Below are 19,655 nucleotides of genomic sequence, written 5' to 3'. Positions count from 1 at the left end.
TCCTTCTCTCTAAAATCAATAAATATATCCTCAAGCGAGAATTAATAATAAAAAAAGGCAGAAATTCTCAGATTGAATAAAAAAGCAATGTGGTTGGAATGTAAAATGGTGCCTTGACAGGACAGTTAAACACTTTAATGTTAAATCAAAGCTTATTTGGCTGAAGTTTTTTAAAAAATTACTTTAAGTCTCTAATGAAAACTAATTCATGACCTTTGGGAAGATTTCTACTTGTATTAAAACTTGTATCAAAAATTTTTTAAAAATTCTGATCCAGGTCTGGAGACCTGGTTGCAAATCCCTGGCAAGAATGCATTCACTCCTCTCCTCTCATCTAGAAGGTAAAAAAAGTGCAGGAAAGATAAAGCAAGGTATGAACCCAATTTTTTGACACTCACTTGGAGGGTATTGCCACAAAAGCTTCCATGGGGATATAATTTATTTGTAAATCTTTATTGTTGAGAGTATTACAGATGGCCTTCCTCCCCGCCCCCCCCAGCTCCCCTCCACCCAGGGTTCCCGCCCCACCCCAGGCTTTTGCCACCCTATTGTCTGTGTCCATAGGTAATGCATACTTGCATAACCATCTTTGTTTAATCTCTTTCCACTCTGCCTCCCTCTGAGATTCGTCAGTCTGTTCCATCTCCATGCCTCTGATTCTATATTATTCACCAGTTTATTCTGTTCATTAGATTTCTTATTTGTTTATTTTTAGATTCAATTGTTGATAAATATGTATTTATTGCCTTTTTATTGTTTATATTTGTTATCTTTTTCTTTTTCTTCTTCTTCCTCTTCTTAAAGAATAACTTTCAACATTTCATGTAATACTAAGTTGGTGGTAATGAACTCCTTTACCTTTATCTTGTCTATGGAGCTCTTTATCTGACCTTCAATTCTAAATGATAGCTTTGCTGGGTAAAGTAATCTTGGATGTAGGTCCTTGCTATTCATCACTTTGAATATTTCTTGCCACTCCCTTTTGGCCTGCTTAGTTTCTATTGAGAAATCTGCTGAGTCATATGGGTGCTCCCTAGTAGGTAACTAACTGCTTTTCTCTTGCTGCATTTAAAATTCTCTCGTTGTTATCAGCCCTTAGGATTTTAATTATGATATGTCTTGATGTGGGCCTCTTTGGGTTTCTCTTGTTTGGGACTCTCTATGCTTCCTGGACTTGTTAGTCTATTTCTTACACCAGGTAGGGAAAGTTTTCTGTCATTATTTCTTCAAATGGGTTTTCAATATCTTGCTCTTCTTCTGGCACCCCCATGATGTGAATGTTGGTATGCTTGAATTTGTCCCAGAAGCTCCTCACATCAAGCATGTCAAACTTACACTTTCTTCATTTTTTTTTATTCTTTTTCCATTTTGCTGTTCTGTTTGGGTGATTTTTGCTTCCTCATATTTCAAATCATTGATTTGATTCTCAGAATCCTCTACTCTATAGTTGAATACCTGTAAATTATTCTTTATTCCAATCAATATAGGCTCACTAAAGTCCCTTGGGGGTCTCAAGAAGATTCTTGAGTAACTTTATAACAGTGGCTTTGAACTCTATATCCAGTAGTTTGCTTTCTTCCATTTCTTTCATTTGTGACATGTTTCTTTGCTTCCACATTTTGGCTGCGTCCCTGTGTTTGTTTCTATATACTGGGTAGAGTTGCTATGTCTCCTTGAATTGATAGAGTGGCTTTGTGTAGTAGGTTCCTATAGGGGCCAGTGGCTCAGCTTCCCCAATCACCTGAGGTGGACACTCTTGGTGCACCCATCTGTGGGTTACATGCACAGTCTTATTGTAGTTGAGACTTGATTGCTGTTGATGTCACTGGGAGGAAATGACCTCCAGGCCAATTGGCTGTGGGTACCAGCTGCAACTACAGTAGGAGAGCTGCTGTGCAGGAGACACCCCTATGGAGAAGCACTTGCTTCAGTGGGGCTTTGGTGCTCACTGAGTCTGCCCCTTGAGTGTGTCACTTGGATGTGTAGAGCTATAATCTAGTATGGTCTGACACTGACCACTGGGTGCATTGGCTCTTGGGTCTCTGGTGAAGTGCAAAATCAGCCACTGCCTGGAGCCACCTAGCAGGAGCTACAGAGAGATCCACAGATTCCTCCTTTTTGTATTGGGTTTGGAAGTTCCCAGGCAAGACCTAGCTATGAAGCAAGGCAGGCTGGTACTAGTGCCAGGTCCTGGGCCTTTTATTGATAGGTTTGGGACTCCATAACCCAGTTGCAGCTTGTTTGAGCGATTTTAGCACAGTCTGAAGCCTGAGGAGGGACAGGCCATTCATATGAAAAAGCCGCTGTACACAGGTAAGGTGGGGCTGAAAATTGGATGGGGTGGGGTCTCAGGGAATCACCAGGGCAGAATAGAAATGGCTGCCAGTCATCCCTGTGACCAGGGAGGTCCATGGGTATATAATTTTAAGGTAAAATTCCATAAATAAATCTAGGAGAAAAATGATTGTTTTTAACCAGAATCTTATTTAGATTATTTCCATGGTAATAACAAAGTAACAACCAAAAAGTAATAAAAATAGCACACAGCAGAATGCTCAGTAAATATAACAAAAAGCAGTGTTCTTAACTTTGGTCAATACACAGCATCAAAGCTAGGAAAAACTTTATTTCAAATTCTGATTAATGTGATTCGACTAGTACATTCTCAACTTCAGTGGAAATTCACAATAAATGTTTGCTTTCAAAAAAGAGTTGCTATTGGAGAAACCAAGATGGCAGCATAGGTACACAATTGTACTTGCTGCCTCGCACAACCATGTCAAAACTACAACTAATAGACAAAACAGATATCATCCAGAACCACGGGAAGGCTGGCTGAGTGGAAGTTCTACAAATAGAAGGAAAGAGAAAAGTGCATTGAAACTGGTAGGAGGTGTAGAGGTGCGGAATTGCGGAGGTATGGAGGCACGGAAGTGTGGAGATACAGAGGCGCGCATGGAAATGGGCTGGCAACTGGATACGCTGTTGTCTTTTTCAATCAAGAGAGAGATACAAGCCCCCTATTGCTCTGAACTCCAGTTCTGGGCGAGACTCTAGGGACCCAGACTCATATGGGAGAAACTGGAGTGCGAGGGCAGTTTTCTCACAGAGGTGCTTGCAGCGATCATTGTTCCTGCACAGGGCTGCAGGACACAGAGACCCAGGAACTTCTCAGAGGCAGAGCAGAGGCAGCTATTGCGGTTTGTTCCCCCTTGATGATTCCCTGAGACCCTGTACCACCCAATTTACAACCCCACCCAAGCTGTGAGCAGAGACTTTTGCATATGAGTGGTCTGTTATTTTGCAATCTAAAACCTATCAAACAGCTGCTGGGTCAAAGAGCCCCAGAGCTTCCAAAAGAAGGCCTAAGGCTCGACAGCAGCCTGCATGGCTTCACAGCTGGGCCTCATCTGGGCACTTCCAAACCCCAAACAAAGAGGAGGAATCTGCAGATCTCTCTGTAGCTCCTGCTGGGTGGCTGATTTTGCACCTCCTTGGAGATCCAAGAGCCAGTGTACCCAGTGGACAGAGTGAGACGATACCAGAGTACAATTCTTCACATCCATAAAAGACACACTCAAGGGGCAGACTCAGTGAGCACCAAAGCCCCACTGAAGCAAGTCCTGCTCCATAAGGCTGTCTCCAGCACAGAAGTTCTCCCATTTTAGACACAGCTAGTACCCACAGCCAATTGGCCTAGAGGTGAATTCCTCCCAGTGATACCAACAGCAATCAAGACTTAACTATAAGACTGTGCACACAGCCCACAAAGGGGTGCACCAAGAGTGTCAACCTCAGGTAATTAGGGAGGCTGAGCCACTAGGCCCTATAGGACACCTAGCACACAAAGCCACTCTATCAACACAGTGAAGCAGCCAAAATGCAGAGACAAAGAAACATGTCAAAAATGAAAGAAATGGAAGCAAGCAAAGTACTGGATATAGAGTTCAAAACCACGGTTATAAGGTTACCCAAGAATCTTCTAGAAATCTCCGAAAAATTTAGTGAGACCCTCAAGGATATGAAAAAGGAGCAACTAAAAATTAAGCCTACACTGACTGAAATAAAGAATAATATACAGAGATACAACAGCAGACTAGAGGACCCCAAGAATCAGGTCAAAGATTTGAAATACGAAGAAGCAAAAAACACCCAACTGGAAAAGAAAAAAGAAAAAAAGAATCCAAAAATATGAAGATAGTGTAAGGAGCCTCTGGGACAACTTCAAGTGTACCAATATCCGAATTATGGGGGTGCCAGAAGAAGAGAGAGAGCAAGATATTGAAAACCTATTTGAAGAAATAATGACAGAAAACTTCCCCTACCTGGTGAAAGAAATAGACTTACAAGTCCAGGAAGCACAGAAAACACCAAACAAGAGGAATCCAAAGAGGACCACACCAAGACACATCATAATTAAAATGCCAAGGGCAAAAGACAAAGAGAGAATCTTAAAAGCAGCAAGAGAAAAACAGTTAGTTACCTACAAGGGGGTACCCATATGACTGTCAGCTGATTTCTCAACAGAAACTATGCAGGCCAGAAGGGAGTGGCAAGAAATATTCAAAGTGATGTATAGCAAGAACCTACAACCAAGATTACTCTACCCAGCAAAGCTATCATTTAGAATTGAAGGTCAGATAAAGAGCTTCACAGAGAAGAAAAAGCTAAAGGAACTTATCACCACCAAACCAGTATTATATGAAATGCTGAAGGGTATTCTTTAAGAAGGGTAAGAAGAAGAAAAAGGTAAAGATAAAAATTTTGAACAAATACATATCTATCAATAAGTGAATCTAAAAATCAAGTGACTAAAAAAATCTGATGAACAGAATAAACCGGTGAATATAATAAAATCAGGGGCATAGAAAGGGAGTGGAATGACAATTCTCAAGGGGAAGGGGTTGTGGGGGGTGAGGGAAGAGACTGGATAAAAATCATATACCTATGGACGAGGACAGTGGGGGGGAGTAAGGGCATGGGGCAGGATGGGAACCGGGTGGAGAGGAGCTATGGGGGGGAAAAAGAGGAACAACTGTAATAATCTGAACAATAAAGATTTATTAATAAAAAAAAGAGTTGCTATTATCATTCCAATAACACTATAATGCAACATTGCCTCACATACACATTTGTCTAATCCAGTGGTTTTCAACCCTTCTGAAGACATTTGGCCAATTTTCATTTTGAGACCTTTTTCGTTCTTACACTTGGAAAAGTGTACTCTTGGCATCTAGTAGGTAGAGGCCAAGGTAGCTGCTAAACCAAGTACAATGACAGGACAGCACCTACAATATATAATTATCTGGCTCAAAATATCAATAGGGCCAAGAAACACTATTTATTCATAGCTAGCTGGGACATGGTGACAAATACAGGGAGTTAGAGATAAGTACTCTTCTTACAGACCTCCTATGAAGCTACACAAGGTAGAGTTCTGGAGTTTACTTGATATTTACGTAGACAAATAGAAGTTTCCAATTAAGTAATTTTCACTTGAAGTATTTTAGGGAGAAAATGGAGCCCAGAATTCTAGCCATAGTATCAATCAGTGTGCCATCTATATCTATTAGCTTATAACATCTACCTTAAAAAAGTTCATAACCAAACTGGCTACTGCTGGCTCTATGTATTATAAATTAATATTTTTCTGTTTTTAGGAGTTAACTGAATTTCCCATGACCACCCACCAAAAGCAACCAGTCCTCAGATTTCAGCAGTGGGTTTTATATGGTCATTTTCTCAGGAAAACATTCATATCTGAAATTCCCTTTCTCTGATGTTATAGTCCATTAAAACTTTACTGTCCGCCTCCTTGAAATTTAAAAGCCAGAATGGGAAAGGAAGGTGATTTGGACTGTAAACTTAAAGGCAGCAACAACAACAAAAAAATGTCTTCTATAAAAAGTAAAGGGTGTTGGTGATTAAATGAAATAAAATAGACAAAGGCTGAAATGGTCCCTATAAAAGTAGCAAAGGTTATTTTATTTCCCAGTAAGATTCCTTGGGTGTTTCACAAAGAAAGTCATTTTTCTGGTGAATTTCCAAGTATGCTAAAGACATTTACTTGCCTATTTTCTAGCTGTTACTCTAAAAGAAAAAGTTTAAGTTATGAAAAAATTCAGTTCAAATTTAAAGGAATCACACAGGGTTTAGAAATCCATTTTGAAACCATCAGATATATCTGAGAGAAAGAAAAGCATTGTATTAACAGACAGAAACCCATCTGAATGTGAAGTTTCTCAAGCTAACAAAGCAGGAATGTAGAAACATGTTTACCCATTGAAATCTTAAACACTTAAAGATGAAGATAGGCCCTGGCCAGGTGGCTCAGTTGTTTGGATCCTCCTCCTGTGCACCAAAAGGGTGCAGGTTTGATTACTGGTCAGTGTACACACCTAGTTTGTGGGTTCCATAAGTGGTTGGAAATATAAGGAAGGCAACCGATATTTCTCTCTCACATTGCTGTTTCTCTCTCTCCCCCTTACTTTCTCTCCAAATATAAAAAATTTATATATATATATATATATATCCCCTCAGGTGAGAATTTTAAAGATAAAGACAAAACTATTACTTCTGAGTTTAAGCCTGAAAGTGTTACAGAGTAGGAAAATTTTTAGGCCTGCTTAATTACCTAGCCACCTCAGCAGATTGACAGCCTGTACAAAGTTTCTAGGAACTGAGCTCACACACCTGAGCAAAGAACAAACAGATCAAAATTAAGAATAGTCCTGACCTGTAAGTTACCCAGAAACGAATAACAGGAGGATGATGAATAGCTTGGCTAAAACTACGCAATTAGCTTTTGTAACTTGGCTTTGCTTGCTATGGGAACCTGAACACAAATGTAGTTGTCCCCTTTAAATATTGGACTCTGCAGATGGTTGGGGCCACTTCTCTCTTGGGCTTCCCAAGTGGAGGAGTGGGCACTGGCCAGTCAATAAAGGCTCTCTAAATTTCAATCAGTCTGGAGTTCTGGTCATTCTGTCACTAGCGCTCCACAACAAAAGCAAAATTCGAGCAGAAAAGTGGCCTATGTACTTACCAAAAAAAAGAAAGAAAACAAAAGTGCCAAAATGATCCTAATTAAAAAAATAAATAAATAAAGTATAGCAGGACATTTACATGCAAGATCTAATTTCAGATAATTGATCCTAGAGTTAAAGCACAAAAGTGGAAAACTGCAAGGATACCTCATGTGTGACAAATGGCAGCAAAGTTATGTTTAAACAAACATGTGGTGAGACTGTCTTTAATCTAGCTAAATGTAAAAAGTGTTGTTTTACATGAACTTGACTATTCACTGCAATTCCAGCTTCTGAAAATAAGAACCGGCACCAGGTTTAGGAAAAGGGCGGCTAAGGGGAGAATCTGTGTCCACAGCTTCCCCTTCAAATCCCCAAGGAGGAAAGCTGCTGCTTAAAGGTATTGAGTAGCTAGGCAGCCCTACTGAAAACAACCAGTTTTGAGCGTTGTTTTTGGCAAGAGGTTATGTGTTACCGGCTTCTTCCTGGGGCGCTTGGAAGGAATGTGTCACCATCAATCAGAAAGTACACTGTTTAGGTCAGGGAAGGAGTACTGCCTCGTCCCACACGGATAAATCATGCACCTCCAGGAAAAGAGGAAGAGGAGAGTTGTAGGAAAGGTGTTGGTGCCTAGGGACCTGCAAGACCAAAAGGAAATCCCGACTTGCAGTATAAAAATTCTTGCGCTCAGGTTACTGGGAACTCCAGGAGCAGTGAGGGCGGGCACCCCTACTCTCTGCCCCAGGGACCAGCAACAAGGAGAGCGGTTCTGGAGGGGTCCTACGCCGTCTGGGGCGGAGGAGCAGTCAGTCTCACTCACCTTGGAGGGCATGGGGAGCACAGAGTATCCACTGACCCCTGCGGTGCTGGGGAGGGACGGGCTACCCACCTACTCACCTGGCAAGGCCAGCATCAAGAGCTGAAGGATGAATGGACTGCCCCCAGCGAACCTCACCAGACGGGTGCTGACCGCGGGAGTGCTCACCTGTGGGGATGCTGGAGGGCTTCTCCGAGTCTGCACCTAAGCAGGGACTCCGGGGCTGAAGGAGGAGGGCCAGCAGCAGCAGCTGACACTGCACGGCGCAACCCCCCATCTTCGGCCTCTCGAAGGCCCGCGCGTGCTCGGGCACCCCCACCTCCCGGCGGCGGCGAACTTCTCGCGAGAGCGCGGAGAGTCCAGGTCCTCCCCGGCCGACAACTGTGGCGACTAGGGCCGGAGCGAGCGAGCCAAGTGCGGGCAGCCGGAGGGAAGCCAGGATCGGTCCTTCGCGGAGGCGCCCCGGGCGCGGCAGGGAATTTATAGGCTTCCCCAGGGGGAGGCGATGGGGCGGGCCGCGCCCTGGCTATTGGCCGCCGCTGAGCCGCCGCGCCGCTGCCTGCGGCCCGTGCGGTCGGTTTCCGGCCCCACGTCGGGGGACTGTTTGCTCCACGCAGACCTATTTAGGGACCGTCTGCGGCTACGTGTAGAGGCGCACGCAGAGCTTCTGGCTGGAACCGGGAAGTGTGTGCTTAGTTTGGGAGTGGGCCTGCGAGCGCGGGGAGGAGCCGCGGGCGGGTGGGCGGCGTTCCCCTCCTGCCTCTGCTGCCCCAGCACCAGACGCTTTCTTTCCGTCAGCCTCTAAGGGTGAGAATTGGCTCTTCTTTGCATTTGGATACTAACCTTGTCAGAAATGACTATAAATCCTCAGCAATCTTGGAGGAAGGCATCTCGCCAGATGCTAGCATAGAAATGAATCCCTCTACTCCTCCCGTTAAATTCAGGGGTCAAATTTTTTCTCCCTGGAAAAGGAAGGCCCTGTTTTGATTGTTATGTAAACCGAAAGTTTTTACTGTCCGGTGAACATTTATTCTCCTCCAGTGCCAGGAGAGCCATAGATAGTGGCTTGTAAATCCTGCTTAATTGGAGGCCAGAGGTGCAACCTGGGGCTATGCCTTACAAGATCATCCTTCAGGCCACCTGGAAAATTGCTCTCAGAGATCTCCAAGCCAGCTCCTTGGCGCGTCCTCTCCTGCTTCCAGTTTTTATTCATCTCTAAGCAAATTTCTTTTTTCTGTATTACTTCTCAACATTTTAGCTAATCCAGTGTTTATTCTGCTGGGATGAGCAGGGGCAAAAACACAAATAAAGGAGGAAGCGTGAAGATATTGCCTCATATATTTCGTGGCATGAGCTGTTTAAAGGGACAAAAAAAAACTCAGACTGGCAGTATGGCAGTATTCTACCTCTATCTTCCTAAAAAAAAAAAGGTGGGGAAGCCTGATTTGAGCCAATACCCTTTCCAACTGAACCTTTGAAGTTAAAAACACGTTATTGAAAAAGATATGTCCCAATTTGATCACATTTTGTCTAAAACTAGCATGATATGGGGGAGGGGTGGGTGAATGTGGAAGAGGGCATAGAGTGCATAAATGGTGATGAAAAAAATAAAATTAGCAGGATAAAAATAAAAAAAGGTGGAAGCCCAAGCCGGGTAGCTCAGTTAGTGTCATCCCAATACACCAAGATAGCAGGTTCGATTCCGGTCAAGAATCAACCAATGAATGCATAAATAAGTGGAACAACAATTCTCAATCTCTCTCTCTCTCTCTCTCTCTCTCTCTCTCTCTCTCTCTCTCTCTCATCAATCAAATACAAACAGGTGGAAAAACCTTCAAAGAAATGTTGCCTGGGGTGTGACATTTTAGAAAAGAATAATTTCCTGTGCCCAGAACTAAGCCAGTTGTTACAGTGTTTTGAAGGTTTGGTCTCAGTTTTTTCAAAGGAAAATTGGAGAAAGTTCAGAGAAGAGTAACAAGTAATTAAATGGAAAGTATGACCTGTGAGAATCAAATTAGGTTTATTTAGAGCGAAGGAGAAAAAGCTAAGAGATGGATTCCTTAATAACCTTCAGTGTGTGGCCAGCGCCACTCTATAAAACTAGGCAAACCCTGACTGGTGTGGATCAGTGGTTGAGCATCAATCTATGAACCAGGAAGTCACGGTTCAATTCCCAGTCAGGGTACATGGTGGGGTTGTAGGCTTGATCTCCTGTTTAGGGCATGCAGGAAGCAACAGATCAATGATTCTCATCATTGATGTTTCTATTTATCCTTCACCCTTCCTCTTTCTGAAATCAATAAAAACATTTTTAAAAAACTAGGCAGAAAGCAAATAGCATAAATCCTCTGAGTCTGAATTCTCTGCTACGAATGGCTGGTCTTTTGGCCAAATCTCAGCCTCCTAACTTGTGTAATGGGTCAGACTCTGTCAAACTCCTTGAACTTGATTTCTTGCTTTCCTTTTGTCCAGTTTCTTCAAGAACTTGCATGGTTAAAACCTAGCTTTTTGCCTTCCCTCATGCCCTCATACTCCCATGCACAATTACAGTCTCTCCACATCACAGTACGTGCGTGCTTCTATTACAAAGTCTGCCAAGCATTGCAGATTACCATGACATTCACCCTTCTCTATTGAGAGTCACAAGGTGAGGACTGTAAGAATTGTATAAAGCAAGTGTTTCTTTGGGATTTTCAAAACAGCCGAACACGTGTATCACCATCTGAAAGAGCCCCAATTCAGAAACAAAATCCTTCCTGCCTTCTTGTATTTCCAGCTGTCTACTGAACATCTCTACTTGAACATTCCACTGGCACAAAGTGCAAATGTCTTTAATTCATCAAATCCAGATCCCACTCACAGTTTCCTCATCTCTATTAATGACACTTCTGCTCTCTAACATACATGGACCTGCAACACAAACAGCCCTGCAGTACACACAGCTTGACAACTAATCTTGCATTTTTTTTCTTTCACATTTTCTCTTCATCTGTTCTTTCCCATGCTCACTGCCACCTCAGTAATGCATTTCTGAATATACCCTAACTATGCTGTTGGAATTGTTTCTTCCCTGTAGATTCTCCTTGCTTCCAATATTATACCATTAGATGCCACAGCTAGATTCATCAGACACAGATATCCTTTTGATTACCTCATTCCCAAACTCAAAGATTTCATAAAGAATTTGGAAACAATCAAAATCCCTTAACCTAGCATTCAAGTTCCTTTGCTATCAAACCTAATCACCTCAGATCCTATATCCAGCCAATCTGGTTTGCTTTATTATCTCCCAAAGACTTTGTCTTTTTTTTTTTTCCTCTAGAGTTTAGGTAAGAATCACTGTCTTCATTTGGGTTCTTACAGAGGCCAACCCTGAACCAAGATTTAAAAACCACCAGTTTGTTGAGAGTTTTAAGGAAAAGGGGTAGTTGAAGATAAAGTGATACAGGAAAGGGAAGTTAGCCAGTAATGGGTGCATTATTAAATCTAAGACAGGTGACTAGAGCTTGCTTGTGTTCATATTGTCTATCTAAAAAGCTCTTCTCTAGCCCTGGCTGGTTTGGCTCAGTGGATAGAGCGTTTGCCTGTGGACTGAGGGGTCCCAGGTTCGATTCCGGTCAAGGACATGTACCTTGGTTGCAGGCACATCCCCAGTGGGAGGTGTGCAGGAGGCAGCTGATTGATGTTTCTCTCTCATCGATGTTTCTAACTCTCTATCCCTCTCCCTTCCTCTCTGTAAAAAATCAATAAAGTATCAAAATAAATAAATAAATACATAAATACATAAATAAATAAATAAATAAATAAATAAATAATAAAAAGCTCTTCTCTAAAATTCTCCTCCTCCCATCATTAGGCTAACTTCCTCAGACTCAGATGCCACCTCCTACAGGAAGCCCAACTTGAGTACCTCACCCTACCCTGTTCCATGCTTACTCTTTAAACAAACATCTCTCATGTTTGACATATTTTTATTTGTTTATTGGCAGAGGGCGGGATTCAATTTTTTTCAACACTGTATACTAAATAACTGGCACATAATAGCATGTATTCATTCACTGATTAAAAAACATAGTGTACCTGCATGCCTACTATATCTCATTGTTCTAGATGCTGGTAAAACAAAAATATATACTTTTTAAAATCCCTGTTTTTATAGAGATTTTGCTCTTGTATAATTAAAATAACAACTGCTGGCAAGGATGCGGAGAAAAAGGAACTCTCGTGCACTGCGGTGGGAATGCAGACTGGTGCAGCCACTATGGAGAACAGTATGGAGTTTCCTCAAAAAACTAAAAATGGAACTCCCATTTGACCCAGTGATCCCACTTCTAGGAATATATCCCAAGAAATAAGAAACACCAATCAGAAAGGATATATGCACCCCTATGTTCATAGCAGCACAATTCACCATAGCTAAGATTTGGAAACAGCCTAAGTGCCTATCAGCAGATGAGTGAATTAAAAAACTGTGGTACATCTACACAATGGAATACTACACTGCAGTAAAAAAGAAAGCATTCTTACCATTTGCAACAGCATGGATGGAACTGGAGAGCATTATGCTAAGCAAAATAAGCCAGTCAGAGAAAGATAAATATCACATGATCTCACTCATTTATGGAATATAATGAGCAACATCAACTGATGAACAAGAACAGATCCAGAGACAGAGAAGCATGGATCAGATGCTCAAACCTCAGAGGGAAGGTAGGGGAGGGAGGAGGTAAAGGGGAGAGATCAACCAAAGGACTTGTATGCATGCATATAAGCATAACCAATGGACACAGACACCAGGGGGGTGAGGGCATGAATGGGGGGAAGGGGAGGGAATGGAGAGATAAGGACACATATGTAATACCTTATTCAATAAAGAAAAAAAAATTTTAAATAAATAAATAAAGAGATCCTATAATAAAAGGGTAATATGCAAATAGACCAAATGCCAGAACAACCAATCTCAGCATGCTAATGAGATGCTAAGGCTGCTCAACCACTCACTATGGCATGCACTGACCACCAGGGGGCAGATGCTCCAACCAGTAAGTTAGCTTGCTGCTGGGGTCCAGCTGATTGGGACTGAGCTAGATGGGCCAGACACGCCCTGGAGCCCTTCTGCGGTCTCTCGATTGTGCACCGGTGGGGTCCCTCAACCTGGCTTGCACCTTCTTGCAATCCGGGACCCCTCAAGGATGTCAGAGAGCCAGTTTCAGCCCAATCCAGCAGGCCACTCCCCTTGGGAGGGCGCCAGATGCAGGGCTCATGGATGGTGAGTGCTGTTACAGCAGCGTGAGCCTCTCCTGATAGGGACTGATTGGGCGCAAGCCCATGGCAGGTACAGTGGGGCCAGGATGAGCGGGAGAGGCAGGTTGGAGCTGCAGGCAGTGTTGGACTACAGGTTTTAGCTAGATCCCTGCAGGCCACCCAGAGGGACCTCACCCATGCACGAATTTTGTGCACCAGGTCTGTGGGAAACTGTTTATTACCTTCACTATCTGATAAGCGTAGACAGAGAACCCCCCGAAGGCTGGGAGCCTTTGAAACCCTAGCAAAGGTCGGAGCTAGGCGCCACCTCTGTTTGTCCAGACAGTGGTAGCTGAAACTACTCCCCCATTTATTATTATGTAAATCCTTGCTGATGGGCTAGTCTGCTTGTTACTAGGGGGTCACCTGCCTAAGGGCTATGCTATGGGGGCATCCCAGATCAATAAAAGCTTGGTGAGGCCTGAGCAAGGAGGAAGTCCTTCGGGACTTGCCCACCTGGTCCCCCAATATTTCCAAATTATCTCGTGTCTTTTTCTCTCATTTGTTGTGCGGCTCCTCTTTCCGATACTTAACCCTACTCCACACAGAACGTGGAGGGAGTCTTACTCGGCAGGGTCTCTAGTAAAAATATAATAATGGAAGTGATAGAGAGAAAATAAGTCAGAAACATTAACTAGAAAGAACCAAGAAGGAGAGGATATGCTGAAACTTTAAAGTCCACACTAAGGCAATGCTTATGCATCACCTGAAAGCAGTGGTGGAAAGAAGTGGTTTCTGGGGCCAGAATATATCTAGAGTGTTGGAGTTGGGCAAGGGGACAATTAGCAGGAGTCCAGAGGCTATGAAATTAGCAGGAGATGAAGCCTGAGTGGTAAAAGGAGGGGAAGTGTATACAGCAGAAAGTATGATTAGAGTAGAGCCTGGTTACATCTCTAGCCATGAGAACATTAGGCTAAGTGAAATAAGCCAGTCACAGAAGGACAAATACTGCATGATTCCATTTATATCTAAAATAGTCCAACTTGCTCTGGCCAGTGTGGCGCAGTTAGTTGGAGCATTGTCCATGCACCAGAAGGTGGCAGGTTCGATTCCCAGTCAGGGCACATACCCAGGTTGCGGGTTTGATCCAGGTAGTGGCACATGCAGAAGGCAATCAATCTATGTTTCTCTCTCACATCCATATCTCTCTCTCTTCTCCCCCACCTCTCTCCCTTTCTCTCTCTAAAATCTTTTTTTTTTTAATTAAAGTTGTCAAACTCATAAAAACAAAGATTAAAATAGTTGTTGCTTGTGGCGGCGGGGGGGGGGGGGGTGGGGGGGGGGAGAAGGAGGAAGAGGGAGTTACTAACCAGCCTGTATAATATTTACGTTATGCCAGTTGAATATGTTCTCGATCTGCTGTACAACATTGTGTCTTTAAATAACAATACTGTATCAACAACACTTAAAAAATTGTTCTTATCACAATGAGGGAGAGAGAGCCACTTTTCTGTTGTTGTTAATCCTCACCGGAGGATATTGTTCCATTGACTTTCAGAGAGTGGAAGAGAGGGGGAGAGACAGAGAGAAACAAACATAGATGTGAGAGAGACACATTGATTGGTTTCCTCGCACAAACCTGGACTAGGGACCAGGGCCAGAGATCGACCCAAGTAAGTGACCTTGACCAGCATCAAACCTCAGACCCTTCAATCCTCTGGCAGACTCTCTATCCACTGAGCCAAACCAGGCACTTCTGAAGTTTTTTACTCCTCTGATTTCTATTGTCTTCAGGAAAACATAAGAATTCTTTATTTACAAACTCTGGTTCCCATGCAGCACTTCCAGCCAAAGTACCATTTTATTAACCTCCATTGTATGTTTTAGTCATCTGAGCATTACTGTACAGAATCCTCCTGTCGACATAAGTAACTTCCAAACCTGTAAAGAATTTTTATGAGATAATTTGAGCCAAACTGACAACATATGCTGGGGAACTAGATGTCAAATTCTCCCTAGAATGATATTTTCAGCTTCTTTTGTGCATTTAGTATTAAGGAGGGGATGAAAGGAAGATGTAAGGAAGGCAAAAAGCTATGTGGGGAATGGATTATAGACTGGTTAAGATTGTGCTCTCTTGAGGGTGCTTATGGCTTATTTCAAAGGTTTGCTAACACAAATGCACAGAAACAATGGACAGGGCTTGCTTAATGCAAAGATAAACCTTTATCTAAAGTTATTTACTAAAGTTATTTGCATCCACTGACACACTTTGAACAATCTGATGTTGTCTGTCTGTCTGTCTTTGTGGGGGCCAAGATTGAATAGGGGACTTCATATGCCTGAAAAGAAGAAAAGAAAAAAGAAAAAGAAAGAAAGAAGTTATGTATCTGGGGAGTGACTACCCACAGTGATCTGCCCAGTTAGGAATTTATGATCAGATCACATTGTGAGGTTATTTTCCATACCACCCCCTTCCCCCCCCCTTTTTTTTTCTTAAATATATTTTATTGATTTTTTACAGAGAGGAAGAGAGAGAGAGAGATAGAGAGTTAGAAACATCGATGAGAGAGAAACATCGATCAGCTGCCTCCTGCACATCTCCCACTGGGGAAGTGCCCACAACCCAGGTACATGCCCTTGACTGGAATCGAACCCGGGACCTTTCAGTCCACAGGCCGACGCTCTATCCACTGAGCCAAACCGGTTTCGGCTTTTTCTTTTTTAAAACTATGGACCACTTCACAAATTTTCATATCATCCTTGTGCAGGGGCCATGCGAATCTTCTCTGTTTCAATCCAAGTTTAATATGTCTACTGCTAAAATGAGCACAAGAAGCCCTTTGTCATCCACACTCCCCAGGAAGATCTGAATTGTGAAATCCTTATACAAAGCAAAAAATTATGTCAGTTGTAAAACTAAATTCAGTCACATTCAAAGTCAGAAGAGCAGGCCAGGATTGTAAGGAGAGCCAGAGTGCACACAATATTCCAAAGATGATCCTAACAGATGTTTTATGACTAGTTGCACTAATTTGGCCAGAGCTGTCTAGGCCATGAGTCACCCTAAAAGGTTGTCAGCAGAAATTTGTGGTTTCTGCATTTAGTTTCCAAACATATTTTACTGGAATTTCAAGTTATGATATATTTGTCGGCATAGGGGACACCAGTATGACAGTAATTATGATTAACCACAATATAGTATTAAAAATGTTTTGTTCAACAGTAATTTCTAATGATTTTTGTCAAATATTAATTGAGCATAGCCCTGGCCTGTGTGGCTCACTGGTTAGAAAGTCAGCCTGTGCATCGAAGGGGGGCTGGTTCAATTCTGGGTCAAGTACCTGGGTTGCCAGTTCACTCCTAGCCCCAGGTTGGGGTGTGTGTCGGAAGCAACCAGTGGATGTGTCTCTCACATTGATGTTTCTCTCTCATCTCTCTCTCCCCCTCCCCTTCCACTCTCTCTGAAAAGCAATGGAAAAAAAATATCCTCAGGTGAGAATTAATAAAAATATATATATAACATAATGGCTTGGGTCAATTTCTGGGGTCTCTATTCTGTTCAATTGATCTATATACCTGTGCCAGTACCAGCCTTTTTTATTATTATTACAATTGCTTCATAGAGCAATTCCTAATGATTTTTAATGGCTCTCTGTCCTTATGATCCCTAATTCTTCTACTTCTGAGGAGTATTAACTTCTTTATCTGGAATCATCTCTGCCCAGAAGCAGAGTTGCCCTGATGCTGAGAAAATTTGTCATTTCCCCTCACTTGGAAGGGCCTTCGTGAATGTTGAGAGTAGCTGGGAATTGTACTATATCTGAGGTTGGAAAGAAAGCCAGGTTGCAATCAAGAACAATTACTGAGCCCTGGCCAGTTTTGTCAGTGGTTAGGGACCAAAGGGTCATGGGTGTGATTCCCCATCAAGGGCATGTACCTCGGTTGTAGGTTCCCATGTGTGGGAGGCAGCCAATCAATGTGTTTGTTTCACATTGATCTCTCTCTCTCTCTCTCTTTCTCTCTCTCCCAGAAAATGTCCTGGGAATTTAAAAAAATACAGTAAATTGTTGATTTATTCTCTTATTCTACAGAAATACTCACTTTTTTGTTTTATATTGGTAACTCCAGTCTCTTTTTTTTTAATCCTCACCCAAGGAGTGAGTATATTTTTTCTATTGATTTTTAGTGAGAGTGGAAGGGGAGTGAGGAGAAAGAGAAACATGTATGAGAAAGACACAGAGATTGGTTGCCTCCCACACATGCCCTGACCAGCCCAGGGGCAGGGATAAAACCTGTAACCCAGGTATGTGCCTTTGACAGGGAATCCAACCCATGACCTTTTGGTCCAAGGGCTGACACCCTAACCACTGAGCAATGCCTGCCAGGGTTCTTTTTTTTTTTTTTTCTTAAAGAATCCTTAATAGTCCTCGTTTATTTTGGCTCAGTGGATAAAGCATCACCCTGAGGACTTAAGGGTCCCAGGTTTAATTCCGATCAGGGCCACATGCCTGGGTTGTGGGCTCGATCCTCGATGCAGGGCGGGGGGGGGGGGGGGCATGCAGGAGGCGTCCAATCAATGATTTCTCTAATCATTGATGTTTCTATCTCTCCCTCTCCCTTCCTCTCTTAAATCAATAAAAAAATATATTTTTTAAAGAATCTTTAATATAATATAAACTTTAGGCCCCATTAAACCTTAATTTGCTCCTTGTCCTACCCCTAAAATCTAGGCCCAATCCTTCCCATAAGTATTGAGAATATAAGGAGTCTATAATCAACAATTCCTGGGCTTAGTTGGACCTTCCTGAGTCAACACTGATTATAGATTCCAACAACGGTATTCTTACTTCAGCAATCTTGAGACAGAACAAAGTTGAAGGCTATTGGGTATCAAAATATACTACAAGGCCATAGTAATCAAAACAGCATGGAACTGGCATAAAACAGACATACAGATCAAAGTGTTATCAGAGAAAAGTATGAGTAGTCTCCCCATTGAGAATGGGAGTAGGGTTATAGGGATACCATTGAAAAAAGCATTTCTGGATGCCCCCACAGGATGAAGAGATATGGTTAGAAAGCTTTATTTCTATGAAATTACATTTCTGGGTTTCCAAAGTCCCATTTTCCTTAGTCCAGTTATAGAAGAAGTATAGCTGGAGTTTCAGTAAAGCTGGAAGCAAAGACAGTGTCCAGAGTTTTCTTTCCATGTTGGAACCAGGTCCAGTTCAGCATCAGGCTAGCAGCAGTCCATTAGTCCATTGTGTTTGGACTAATACAGGAGAAAGTGACCGGAGCAACGAGTCCTAAAAGCATAAAATGAACCAAGAGCATGAACTCCTTAGTTTAGGGCATTAAATATCCCAAATTTTGCACCCTTGTAGTGGCAGTGCACATTCTAGCCAATGACATGTTCCCAGGTGTGACTGACAGCAAAGTACCTTCCCTACATCACCCCAACTTTACTGGGAATGCATCTATTCTTCATCTTGTCCAGTATCTTCCCCCAGCAATCTGCGGGAATAGACCAGTGGCTCCCTGGGGAGTATAAAGCTTTAGCTTCCTAGTGAAGCTGCTCAAATGACATGCTTATAATATTTGGTCTTCCCTTTGTTCCTTTTTTGTTATTAGTAACTAGGTTAATAACAACAGTATTAAAAGGAACAGAACAGACAGCCCAGAAATAAAACCATGCCTTTATGGTCAATTAATATTTGACAAAGAAGGCAAAAATATACAATGGCAACGTTAGTCTATTCAATAAATGGTGTTGGGAATTTTGGACAGATTGGTGCAAAAAAAATAAAACTAGACCATTTTCTTACACCATACACAAGAATAAAAAAATGAATTAATAACTGAAATGTTAGACTCAAAACCATAAAAATTATAGAAGAAAACATAGGCAGTAAAAATCTTGGACATTTCCTGTAGCAAATTTTTTTCTGATATATCCCGTTGGGCATGGAAAACAAAAGAAAAGATGATCAAATGGAACTACATCAAACTAAAGAGTTTTTGCACAGCAGAGGAAATTATCAGCAAAATGAAAAAAAAAAATCCTCTGAATGAGAGAATATATTCACCAATGATACATCTGATAAGGGGGTAATATCCAAAAATTATAAGGAACTTATAAAACTCATCAACAAGAAGACAAACAACCCAATTACAAAATGGATAAAGGATCTGAGTAAACCTTTATGTCCAAAGAGGACATACAGAAGGCAAATAGACATATGAGAAGATGCTCAATATCACTAATTATCAGAGAAATGCAAATTCAAACCACAATGAGTCCGAATGGCACAGCTCAGTGGTTGAGCATCAACCTGTGAACCATGAGGTCAATTCCCAGTCAGGGCACATGCCCGGGTTGTGGGCTTGATCCCCAGTGGGGAGCATGTGGGAGGTAGCCAATCAATGATTCTCTCTCATTGATGTTTCTATCTCCCTCTCTCCCTTTCTCTCTGAAAACAATAAAAACATATATTTAACAACAACAAAAAACAAACAATGAGATAACACCTCACACCTGTCAGAATGGGTATCATCAATAAATCAAC

The 19,655-nt window shown here is 42.2% G+C and overlaps 1 protein-coding gene and 1 non-coding gene across 4 annotated transcripts in view; both read right to left on the bottom strand.

Moving 5' to 3' along the window:
* The window catches only part of PLOD2 (procollagen-lysine,2-oxoglutarate 5-dioxygenase 2), a 294,414-nt gene extending 285,933 nt beyond the window's left edge, over positions 1–8,481 (bottom strand). For 2 of the 3 annotated variants that reach the window (XM_059688211.1, XM_059688213.1), the window contains exon 1: positions 8,011–8,481. In XM_059688211.1, coding sequence (XP_059544194.1) covers positions 8,011–8,119 — 109 coding nt within the window. In that variant the 5' untranslated portion in view covers positions 8,120–8,481. The remainder of the gene's footprint in view (positions 1–8,010) is intronic. The other variant, XM_059688210.1, reaches the window with a different exon arrangement.
* Positions 8,482–15,812: 7,331 nt separating this feature from the next.
* Positions 15,813–15,916, bottom strand: LOC132232062 (U6 spliceosomal RNA). Its single transcript, XR_009452225.1, has one exon. It is a non-coding gene; the product is annotated as a U6 spliceosomal RNA (small nuclear RNA).
* Between the last annotated feature and the right edge of the window lie 3,739 nt (positions 15,917–19,655).

Source organism: Myotis daubentonii, chromosome 3, assembly GCF_963259705.1.
Source record: "Myotis daubentonii chromosome 3, mMyoDau2.1, whole genome shotgun sequence".
Classification (NCBI taxonomy): Eukaryota; Metazoa; Chordata; class Mammalia; order Chiroptera; family Vespertilionidae; genus Myotis; species Myotis daubentonii.
This window is presented reverse-complemented; position numbering and strand designations above follow the sequence as displayed.